Here is a 12278-nt window from a genome sequence, read left to right on the forward strand (position 1 = left end):
TCCACCCACACATTGAACCAATCATGATTAAGACTTATCATATACCGTATAGACTGATAGTGATGAATGCAGCCCTTCAGGTCAGTGTATCCTGTATAATCTGTCTGATAACACTGAAGGAGAATGAGACAAGTTATATTGTGAATGAATGCCTTGCCGCATCGTATGCCCAGTGCTTTATGGTCTCCATGTTATTGGAAGCTGGCAGGGCTCAAGAGGACACAGTGATTTACGAGATTGAAGCAGAAATACACTCCATCAGTATGGCTTTAAGCTTCGTCATCATATAGGGACTGACTGGAGAATATTATCTAGAAGAATCACTGCTCATGTTCAACCAGCCTCCACAGGTCAGTAAGGAACCAAGGAAAGAAAGTCTATATTCCTTCAAATATAAAATTAAAATACTTCAATACTCAAGTAGGGGAGTATACAGATAAGTCAGTGTATAAGTATACAATATATGTGCATAATCTTTTACAATTCTGTTAGTGTCATCATTAGACAAAAGAAATGCAAGCTTTTACTCTAAATCTAGGTGGGGAAAAACAGACTCTAGGAACAAAATTAAACTTCCAAAAACATTTACTGGATTGTTCTCCTTTTTACAAAAAAACTAAAACTCTTCAGCTCAGAGACATTAAACAATACGAAAAACAATGTTCTCATATAACATAATCAACTGGAACAACGTCCAGGATAATAAAAATAATTTTAAAAAGGGACAAATCCTCTGCATCACATCTTCCTCTTCTGGGTGCTGATGTATAACACTAAGGAAGGAAATAGGAAATAATTAGTACAGACAAGGTGAAAACTTAAAATGGCATGTAGATCCAAAACCAGATAATATTATGCCAGATATCACGCTGACTTCTGTAACTACTAACAGGGTGAAGCGCGAGGCTAAACTTCTCTGCTGTTTTTTTTGCGAGTGCAAGGTCTTGTATCGTGCTCATCTTACAATATCTATGGTACATTCTGCCGTCTCTGGCAACGTCATATATCGGAAAGTCTCAGTTAATTACGAGTCATATCTGCCGTGTTAACGTGCTAGTCGGAACTAGGAAACTGACATTTCCGACCTGTTAACTGATTGAAGTTATACACATGCCGCGTTCAACCAGTTAGCAAGTCGGAAATTTCAGTTTCATAGTTCCGACTAGCACGTGAAATGGGCAATATTCAAAAATAAGTAATTACTAAAATAACTGGGGAGTAATATACCAGTCTCCATAGCTATTCAATATCATGTTGACTTCTACACAAGTGCCACCAAGTAGTTAGAAAAAGCAAGTGTCTGGTTCTGGAGCTCTTACCATTGTTTCCTCTCAGGAAGGCGTCACCATACTTGTTCTTCAGCTGGCCATTGACATACTCCTCTGTCTGCTCCACTGCAATGTTCATATAGCCATCCAGACAGGCTAGGACACCTATAGAAAAAGGCACAAACTAATGTCAATGGCACAGACAGGCACAGTCTATGGGCAATGCATCTTTAAACATCAGATCAGGTATAGAAGTCAAATGCATTCTGTGTGGAGTAAGAATAGCACCAATAGTACTGTAACACAAACTTTTACATTTGCTGCTACTCTTATTTACTTGACTCTTATTATCGATCCTGATGGCTAGTCACTTTACCGCCTTCATGTACATATCTACCTCATACCTCTGCACATTGTTCTGGTACTCCCTGCATATAGTGTTATTGTATTATTTAATTCTGCATTGTTGGGAAGGGCTCGTAAGCAAAAGTTCCACGGTAAAGTCTACATCAATTGTATTTGGCGCATGTGACAAATAAAATGCAGTTCTTGGTTAACAGGCAGTCTAGAAATATCACATACTGGCCAACTAGGTGATGACTTATAAAAGGTGCAGTGTTACCTCTGTAATCCACTCCAGAGTTGAGCTTGACCACAACTGGTCTGCCAATGATCTGCTTCAGAAAGTCACTGGGGGTCTGCTTTCTGAGACTCATGATTCTGTCTGGAAGAGGAACAATAACTATGTATCATTTTTGTATGATTCAAAATGCATAGGAAACGTTGCATCAGATCTGTATCCTACTAACATGGAGAAGATGCTAAATTAGCTGTATTAGCAGGATGCACATTATGAAAAATGCATACTTGCCAATGTAGGAGGCTAACTAGCTTGCTAATGAACAGGTAGCTAGCTAGTTAGCTTATCAGCAAAACACAGAAATGACTGCGCTAGCTGGGCTAATGTGGCTAACAGGCCTAGCTATTAGTTAGCCTGCTGAAAAGCCACATTGAATCACTCTTCATAGACAAAAATGCATATGCTAGTAGCATAACATTTCACGGTACTGAAAATAAAATTACGTATGGAGTCGTTACTTAGTTATGTTAGGCATCTACCGAATTAGCATTAGCTTGTTAGCAATCTAGCTACCCACCTGTACTTCACGTTCGTAGCTAGAATAATTTCTGTTGTGTTTTGGCCAATCAGCTACTTTTATCGGGCTCTGGTGTACGGTATCCAATAATGGACAAACATCTATCTTCAAAACCGCGTTTTGGATTTCTCACTACTACTTCAGGGTATATTTAAAATATTTTTTGAAAACTCTCAGAAAACAATTAAATTAATAGGTGGATATTTTATTATATGTATGAGTGAGATAATGTGAAAGCTTTTATTAATTTGCATGCATTAAACAGTCTACTAGGTCTTCTGTCTAATCTGCATATCAGCAAAACATTATTTAGAAATACAGGCTTAAAGCTTAAAGTTTTTTTACTGTCATTTGAACCACTTCATGGAGACAGCACTATTATGTAGATACATTATATATAGTCAAAATACCTGTATTTCCATTGCATTACCTAGTAATGCTATGCCCCGTGATAATGACCGTCTGACATGCAGGGCATTATGCTTTCATTGCCACTTATAACCACTTCATTAAAAATGCATGAGCATATTAGCTGCAACCACTAACCACTATTTGATTCATACACATCCATTTTATCTCACCATCACCAATAGACTAATGCTCATCATAGGATGGTGCAATACACTCAGAATTGCACTATTGGAAGTGGAGGATTTCCATTCTGTTGATAATGTTTTCAGATCCCTGTGATTTTTCTCCTGTATAAGGTACATTATCACTCACCAAGATAAAGTATGTCATCTGATAACCCAGAGATGCTGGGGTGTGAGTCGTGACCCAAAAACAACACAGGTTTGGAGGTATATGAGAAATGAGTTTGGGAGAAGAAGAAGAAGGATGGGGGTATATGGTGGGGAAAGGAGGAGGAGGAGAGAGTGTTGGGCTGTGTGTGTGTGTGTGCGTGCGTGCGTGCGTGTGTGTGTGTGTGTGTGTGTGTGTGTGTGTGTGTGTGTGTGTGTGTGTGTGTGTGTGTGTGTGTGTGTGTGTGTGTGTGTGTGTGTGTGTGTGTGTGTGTGTGTGTGTGTGTGTGTGTGTGTGTGCGTGTATTGGGAGAGAGGCAGAGTAGAGAGCATGGGCTATGTGTGTGTGTGTGTGTGTATTGGGAGAGAGGCAGAGGAGAGAGCATGGGGTGTGTGTGTGTGTGTGTGTGTGTGTGTGTGTGTGTGTGTGTGTGTGTGTGTGTGTGTGTGTGTGTGTGTGTGTGTGTGTGTGTGTGTGTGTGTGTGTGTGTGTGTGTGTGTGTGTGTGTGTGTGTGTGTGTGTGTGTGTGTGTGTGTGCGTGTGCGTTGGGATTGGGAGAGAGGCAGAGGAGAGAGCATGGGCTATGTGTGTGTGTGTGCGTGCGTGTATTGGGAGCGAGGCAGAGGAGAGAGCATGGGGTGTGTGTGTGTATTGGGAGAGAGGCAGAGGAGAGAGCATGGGGTGTGTGTGTGTATTGGGAGAGAGGCAGAGGAGAGAGCATGGGCTATGTGTGTGTGTGTGCGTGCGTGTATTGGGAGCGAGGCAGAGGAGAGAGCATGGGGTGTGTGTGTGTATTGGGAGAGAGGCAGAGGAGAGAGCATGGGGTGTGTGTGTGTATTGGGAGAGAGGCAGAGGAGAGAGCATGGGCTGTGTGTGTGTATTGGGAGAGAGGCAGAGGAGAGAGCATGGGCTGTGTGTGTTTGGAGGGAGGGAGGAAGAGAGAAGAATGAAGCAGTGAGAGGAGGAATCATAAAGTACATGTAGCTTGGTCTAGACAGGTTTCTTGTTAGCGGGGCATGGCTAGCCCTGCGGAGGCTAGAGGTTAATTTGGTATCTGCTGCTGTGTTAAACTGAGGTCAGTGCTACAAGTCCTTAAATCATAAACAAGAGTAGTTAAGAGTCTTGTATACACCTAGGCACAGGTTAATGAATATTCAATTAGCTGGTTTCTTTCTTCCCCCTGTTGCCGTCTTCGGGAATCGGGCGCTAGTGTGTAAATAGGATTTTACCAGGGAAAAATACATCTGATATTCCTTTGGTAGGCACCAAAGACAATAACATCCCATGTCTTTGGACAAATTCTACAGTATAGTAGAGAGCACCTTTAATTTGAATTGAATTTATAGTTATGAATGTTATGTCATGGCTCCCGTGTGGCTCAGTTGGTAGAGCATGGCGCTTGCAACTCCAGGGTTGTGGGTTTGATTCCCACAGGGGACCAGTATGAAAAAGGATAAATGTATGCACGCACTACTGTAAGTTGTTTTGGACGTAAAACTTAAATGTACTGTTGTTTCCCTCTCATTGTATTGGCACACATTCTTAACTATAATGGCTTGGAGCCATGAATTCAGCTTGTAAAGTCATACCGAATTGAAATACATGGTCAACGGCCATGTAGAAACACATGGGTCACGTCGTCTTCTCCATCATCATTGTATCTTGGTGGGGGATTTTCTAATATCACCTCCGGTGCGAACCCAACTTGACCGTGTACGCCCCTCTGCCTTTGTGCGGAAAATCATACCATTAGAATGACATGTCAGAGAGGTATCATCAGAAAAGGCATCCAAGCTATATATATTTTAGCTATGTATTCATTCCAACTCTGTGCAGAATTCATACAGAAGGGAATGCTATCTGCCGAAAGGAAGAAGCCAAGACAGATTCACATTCATTACAGTGACTTGCCGTGACCCAAGATCCCTCCACATTGTGTATCAGAAGCTTAACCGATCACACTGACCATTACGGGGGGATATTGAAAGTTGAAAATGGCAACCTCTAATATAATAACTATGTGCTGTGGCCAGATGTGGCTTCTCTTTGCTCTGTCTGACCAGCCTAGTATCTATAACAACAGAGGTCGGCTCAAATGGACAGCCAGCGAGAGCAACAGTCGATTCTCAGACAAATCCCTCCCTCTCAACCTAGAGACCCCTAACCCCTAGAGGAAGGGCCGCGAAATGGAAAGATTATGGCAGTGAGAGATGCTGTTGTTCCTTAGGGGTTGGAGGGATAGAGAGAGAGGGGGGAGGTAAGGAGAGGTTGAAGGTGAGAGGAGGTGGGGGTGGCCCTCCATCCTTCCATCCCTCTAGTGTCCGCAGGCAGGATGGATGGAGGGCGGAGGAAAGGAGGGGGGTTGGGTGCAGAGCGTCTAGACAGAGTTGACCCTCCAAGGCCAGGTTTTCACTTCAGGTCAGGCTGGATATGGAGGGGGATAATGGAAAACCTCGAGGGAGTTTTCAACTGAAAAACAGATTGCCTGCTGGCGTGGTCTTGTTCTATCCCAATACTAATCCCTTACTGTATAGAGGTAATCGCTTGGAAGTGATGGGCAATGGTTCTCCTTGATCAGAAAAGGACCATGGAAACCACAGCTGCCACCTTCACTATATTCCCAGATACCTGGATGTCTTTAGTCTGGTGCTGGGATGGTGTGATATTATGAAGGCCAGTTCCATTCACTGGTGGTGCTCTTATGATTTCATCCAAGGTTTGCCTGTCGCTCCACACTAGGAGATATAACAATAACTGTCATCCACCAAGGCTACTGTGGTGGACAGGTCACTGCTTCAGTTCAGATGCAGCACTTTTGATATAGAAATACATTGCCAAGTGTAAACAGGTGGATAAAAGATGAAAGTATTCCTAGAATGCATTTACAAGCCCCTGCCAGATATACAATACTAGATTTACCTGCAGAAACACAATGTGCATAATATGCATACTTCAATGCTTTTGTAGTTTATTCCTCCTTATTATTTCCAGTCCAATGACACATCCGACTGACTTCCTCTTAATGAGTCAGCATTGAGCATTGACAGCGGTGCGCTGGCCCCCAAGGCCCTCCGGTGAGCCGGGCACGGTGCGAGGCGGGGGAGGTGGAGTGTAGTCACTCCCTGTAATTTGGGAGGAAATCCACCGAGACGTTCTGAGAGAGAGAGAGAGAGAGAGAGAGAGAGAGAGAGAGAGAGAGAGAGAGAGAGAGAGAGAGAGAGAGAGATGAAAGCCCCTTCTCTTTTTCCACAGCCACCAAGCTCCACCCGCCGACAGCCGTACGGCTGACTGAAATAGAGGCTAACAGAACCCAGCCTGCCTGGTTGGTATCCCCCAAGGGTTAGTGCTTGGACCGGCTCAAATCAGCCTAGCCCTGGAGGCATGTTATCTCCCTCAAGAGCAGTGGGACCACAGACAGCCAGACAGTCAGTCTTCCCCCACCCTCCACCGCATAGCAGCCCAGGAGCGGGCCAGCCAACATGAGGCTGGATCCCTTGGGATCCCCGTCTTAGTGGGAGAGTGCTTGCTGGAGCTTTACTCCGAGTGTCTGATTCAGTCTGACGCCCTCCCATGTTTCTTATTTAACTCTGGCTATGACGTTGATCTCTCCATTTGTGGCATCTTCTGAAGTGGTGGGAAGTAAATGAAAGCTGGTGCTGTAGTTCTGTACCAAATCAAGTGTTACTACAACACAAAGTCAATCACTATGATAAAGAATGATGGTGCTGCCTTATCTTTTAATAATAATACTATGCTTCCAAGGACAATAATTGACACCAAGGGTTCCCCTATTTTACTTTTTTTTAATAAGGTAACAATCCAGCAACAATTATGTATTAATCCACAATATATTGAAGATCTCATGTAGAAAACGACAGTATGAGATTTACAGTAGCAATCAATCAAATTAATTTCTAAAACCCTATTTCCATCAGCAGATGTCCCAAAGTACACAGAAACCCAGCCTAAAACCACAAAGAGCAAGCAATGCAGATGTAGAAGCACAGTGGCTAGGAAAAACTCCTTATCATCACATGATCAGGTTGCCCATTTGACTAGAATGTGAGCTACCCACATGACGCTAGTCGCCAGACATGCAGCCGAGGTGTTGAAGACAGAGAGTGGTTGTGCTTTTGTCAGACCATCGCTAGACAGAGGGATGGTGAATGGATTGATGGTGCTTATACAAGGAGCCACTCCATCGGCAGGCCATAAATATGCATCGTGACATTTGGAACAAAGCCTTCTCGTCCTGCCTTCATTATGAGCCCCTCTGCCTAGCTGCATCCCGTAACATATCGCCATACTGTCACACCTTGTGTTTCATTGCCTATCTCTCTGTTCATCACCCTGGCTGAGTTACCACGAGATGTTGGTGACATGAAGATGGTGGAGTCGCCCAATGCTCTGTGAATGAATGGACAATTGATAGAGAACCAATTATTTGGGAGGTTGTACACTGTGTTTTGTTGTTTTCCTGTTGTGGTGACGACATGCGATGCAAACACGCTCGTTACTGATTCTGAATTTACCTAAGAGTGGCATTTCGGGATCAAAAGATGCTCTGTTCATGTCAGAGTATGTATTTACTGTATAGTTCATGGGATCAACACAGTGTAGTCAGATAGAGGAACCTGAGTTAACAGCTCCCTACACCGACAGTATAGCGTTTAGAACACTGGCTGGCCTTTTCCTCCAAACACCTCATCGCTTTAGAAATGAATAAATATCCAAGACAGGCAGCCAGGAGCTGATCCTTTCAAATCCCACACATCTCTCTTTCTTTTTCTCTCTCTGTCACTCTTTCTCTCGCTCTCTCTCTCTCTGTCTCGCCCCCTCCTCTCTTTCTCTTCCCCTCTCGCTCTCTCTCATCCTCCTCTCTTTTTCGCTCTCATCCTCTTCTTTCTCTCTCCCCCTCTCTTTCTCCATCTTATCTCTCTCCCACTCTCTTTTTCTTACTCTTACTCTCTCGGTTGCCATTTGACCAGGAGTGCTTCCTGCCACAGAGGACCTGTGACTCAGCAGACAGTACAGCAACATTCTCCACTCACCCTCATGAATATGCACAGAATTAAAAACAGGAGCACAGACTATGTGGTACTGTGGCGGTTCTGGTTTGATTCCCAAGTCGCCATATCGACCAAAAAAAAGAAGAGAGACTGTAAGGAAATATCTCGACGGCGTGGGGGGAAATGTTTAACACTAATTTCTTTATCCCTTTCACAGGAGTACCATGTTACAAGAGAAGTCCTCGCGGCGGGCCAGCGTGCCCCGATAAATCTCAGCTGTCAGCTGGCAAGTGCCCAAGACACCGAGACGTTCTTTTCAGAACGTGCCAATCTCACAGAAGAGCTAGGACTCTAGAACCCCACCACGAGAGCCAATGCTTTACCGTTATGGAGGGGGGGGTGTTCGAGTGTCCTAGCTCGATGGACTGGCAGACAAATGAACGCGGCCTTGTCCCTTTATGTCGGCCATCACTGATGGTGGCGTTTCACACAAACTCCTCTGCTGACACAATCCTCCCGGCCCGGCGGTTAACCTCCACCCGGCTCAGCCGGCGTGACACCGACAGAGTGCGTGTCACCCAGAGAGGACCCTGGGAGAAGAGACATACGACACAGTGTCAGCTTGTCTTCTGCTCAGGACCGGCGTGTGAGAATGGATTTGAAAATGAGACAGGATTTATGATGTCGCTCATCAGAATGAGAGTTAAGAATTCTTCTAGTCTTCACATAGATAAATGGCCAGGTGGCTGGAGCTGCTGAGTGGGAGAGAATATGGTGTTTGTGTGAAGATGCAACAGCACTCTCTCTAAATAGAATACTTTGCCACACTTGGTTTTTGTTCACTCTATTTAAAGGTAGGGGGTGAGTGCACAACCACTTGTTTCTCAGAATGAGTCATGAATGGATTGGTCATTTGCCAAGCACACACACACACACTGAGTGTAAACAACTTTAGGAACACCTGCTCTTTCCATGACATAGACTGACCAGGTAAATCCAGGTGAAAGCTATGATCCCTTATTGATGACACTTCAATCAGTGTTAAAAAAATAAACAATAGTGCCGGCTATTTTGCTTAATATAAGCCATTTTAAATGGTTTATATTTTTAATTTTGATACTTAATTACATTTGAACAATTCCATTTACATTTGATACTTAAGTATATTTAAAACCAAATACTTTTAGACTTTTACTCAAGTAGTATTTTACTGGGTGACTTTCACTTTTACTTGATTCATTTTCTATTAAGGGATCTTTACTTTTACTCAAGTATGACAATTCAGTGCTTTTACCACCACTGCCTGTACTGTATGAGCGCGCAACCACACTTGTATAAGAATGTACACACGCACACACACGCACACGCCTCAGGTCTTCCTTTTGAATGCAATATACCAGATTAATATCTAATTTATGTTGCAGTATTTAATCAAATAAAGCTAATCAAAAGACGCCGATTCCTCCTCATCCATTTCACATTACTTTCCCATAATCCTTCACTTTGTCTGCCTCTGAAATGGCACCCTAATCATTATATAGTGCACTGCTTTTGGTCAAAGGTAGTGCACCATATAGGGAACAGGGTGCCATTTTGGATGCAGCCTATGCCTTTTACAGTGTAATTTACCTAGCCCTGACAGCCAGCCACCACACTGTCATTTTGACGAAGGCAGTCACCAACACTACCTATTTAAACGGTTCACATTACCATATGACAATTGGCATGATCGTATAATAACGGATGTGTGCCAATGCCAAGTAGAGCTGGCTGGTAATGAGGCTCTAGCTTGGCCGCTTTTAATATTTGAATATGTTTTCATTACAACAGCATGGAGCAGATAGCCTTTCTGACGTCCAGGCAATTGTCTGCAAATGAATGAGATTACATGACAAGCAGTGAATGACAGAGAGAGCAGCTACCCAGGCAGCAAGCGGCTGCCAAGTGCCAACCCCCCGCCAGTTATCTGATGGTAGCCTAGCAACAGATCCCTGACCTGACTTTGACCTCCACCCGATAAGGTCAACACCTGAAGACAACGCCATTGGACGACTGGCTGGGGAGGTGGGAGGAGCCTGGGAGGAGTGTAGGTGGGCTGAGACAAAGGAACCACAGAGAGAACAAACACAGACTCCCTGTGAGTGAGAGTGATCACGCTCCTCACAGACAAAAACATGTCGGTGGCACATCTCGCCTGCACTACCAGTGTTTTGTTATGAGTGTGTGTGTTATTTATCTTTGCCAGTGGAAGGTCAACATGAAAATAGTCAAATGTAAATATGAGTTAGAGCGCTTTCACACCACGATCCAGCTAATTCGCATTCATTTTCCTTGCACTACTATTTATATTTAATATACAGTCGCTGGTTACACTTACGTTTCTAATTCACAGGTCTCCAGTTTCACACAGGTCACATGATTTTCCTAAATATATTTTTATTCAGTAGAAAACAAATTATGGAGCACACACACACACACACACACACACACACACACACACACACACACACACACACACACACACACACACACACACACACACACACACACACACACACACACACACACACACACACACACACACACACACACAGTCAGTCAGTCAGTTCAACAGCAGCGGCACGGAAGTTAATCCAAATTGCGATAGTGGCAATATCCTATTAGGAGCATGGCAATAAAATCAAGCTGGGACTGGGAACACAGAGTTATCAGGACATGTTCAGCACGCCTCATTTACACAATGAACTGGCAGTAATCAGGGGCCTCTCTTCCCCTGACATACAGTATGTACACACACACACACAACGAGACACATATCATACACTCAAACAACGGCATACAAATAAACACCAGTGTAGCACGTTGTATGACACACACACACTGCATCCAACATTATCAGTGTAACGTTATACAAAGATATACAAAGATACAGGATATCATACAAGGATACACACACAATGAATTGAACCTACATTAAAATCATCCCACGGGTGTTACCGTAGTAGGCCATACAGTACAGTACAGTATACATGTTGAGTAACCTTCTAGGGATGACCCTTCAACTTGTCAGGACTGCCCCAGAGGCTAAAATAACTCTCTGAGTTGAAGGACCCACACTTGCCCTCCTCCCCACCCTGCCCCTTGGGGCCTTAGCAAGACCTCTCCCCCAGTTCACCAGGGGAAACCTAGACTCCTCCTCTGTGTGTGTGTCTGCAGTATGGTGACTGTCTCCCTACTACAGGGGAAGTGTTGAAGGTCATAGGGCAGGAAATAGGCCACCTGCCTCTGTCACACAGTCGCAGAGAGAGAGAAAGTGTGCCTGTGTGTGTGTTGGAGGAGTGAGCAAAGCTACAGTATTAGACTGAACCAAAGCACGGTGGGTGGGGTGTTATGTAAGGCTCTGTCCCAAATGGCACCCAATTCCCTATATAGAGCACTACTTTTGACCAGGGCCCATAGTGTTCTGGTCAAATGTAGTGCATTGTGTAAAGAAATGAGTTGCCATTTGGGATGTGTCCTAAGTCATGTCCTCTCTCCTGTGATATTTGGTCAGGGGAGGACAAGGCGAGGCGACAACGGCCCCTCTCTACGCCCAAACGTCCCCACCGGGGGTGAGAGCTCGGAAGGCCAGAGGGCAAGAGAGGGAGCGAGGCCACCTGCTTCTGTCAAACTGTCAGGCCAGCTAACGAAGGGTGTGTGTGTCTGTGTGTGTGTGTGTCCAGCGTCAGGCCAGGTGAAGGGAAGGGGGGACAGGAGGGAGCAAGAGGGCAGCATGTGTGTGTGTCTGTGTGTGTATGAAGGACAATGTGTGTGTGTGTGATTTGGTTTCACTATCCTTGTGGGGACCAGAAGTCCTCACAAGGATAGTAAAACAAGGAAAAAGTGGGGATTATTTTTAGGTTGAGGTGTTAGGTTTAGGGTTACAATTACGGTTAGGGTTGCAATTAGGGTTAGAGGTTAGGTTTAGGGTTTGGGGGTTAAGGTTAGGGTTAGGGTTGGGGAAAATAGGATTTTGAATGGGAATCAATTGTTTGGTGCCCACAAGTATAGTAAAACAAACGTGTGTGTGTGTGTGTGTGTGTGTGTGGAGGGGAGGGGGGTTA

At 44.4% G+C, this 12278-nt stretch overlaps 1 protein-coding gene across 2 annotated transcripts; it reads right to left on the reverse strand.

Annotated features, from left to right (window-relative positions):
• Positions 1-567: 567 nt before the first annotated feature.
• On the reverse strand, positions 568-2484 carry LOC124001583 (U6 snRNA-associated Sm-like protein LSm6). 2 transcript variants are annotated; one of them, XM_046308495.1, is made up of 4 exons: positions 2426-2484; positions 1891-1992; positions 1320-1433; positions 568-773 (listed from the first exon to the last, which is right to left on the reverse strand). In XM_046308495.1, the coding sequence occupies exons 2-4, from the start codon at positions 1982-1984 to the stop codon at positions 739-741; spliced, it is 243 nt and encodes an 80-aa protein (XP_046164451.1). In that variant the 5' UTR covers positions 1985-1992; positions 2426-2484; the 3' UTR covers positions 568-738. The 2 variants fall into 2 exon arrangements, with proteins under 2 accessions (XP_046164451.1, XP_046164452.1); XM_046308496.1 differs by lacking the exon at positions 2426-2484 and adding an exon at positions 2140-2289.
• Positions 2485-12278: the final 9794 nt, after the last annotated feature.

The sequence above is a fragment of the Oncorhynchus gorbuscha genome, linkage group LG17, assembly GCF_021184085.1.
Source record: "Oncorhynchus gorbuscha isolate QuinsamMale2020 ecotype Even-year linkage group LG17, OgorEven_v1.0, whole genome shotgun sequence".
Taxonomy (NCBI): Eukaryota; Metazoa; Chordata; class Actinopteri; order Salmoniformes; family Salmonidae; genus Oncorhynchus; species Oncorhynchus gorbuscha.

Bases quoted from the DNA above. Each gene is read 5' to 3' on its own strand.
- LOC124001583 (XM_046308495.1), bottom strand. From the start codon at position 1,984: ATGAGTCTCAGAAAGCAGACCCCCAGTGACTTTCTGAAGCAGATCATT. The intron at 1,434-1,890 runs GTAACACTGCAC...CTTTTTCTATAG, and splicing joins CTCTGGAGTGGATTACAGAG to GTGTCCTAGCCTGTCTGGAT. The intron at 774-1,319 runs GTAAGAGCTCCA...TTCCTTCCTTAG, and splicing joins CTTCCTGAGAGGAAACAATG to TGTTATACATCAGCACCCAG.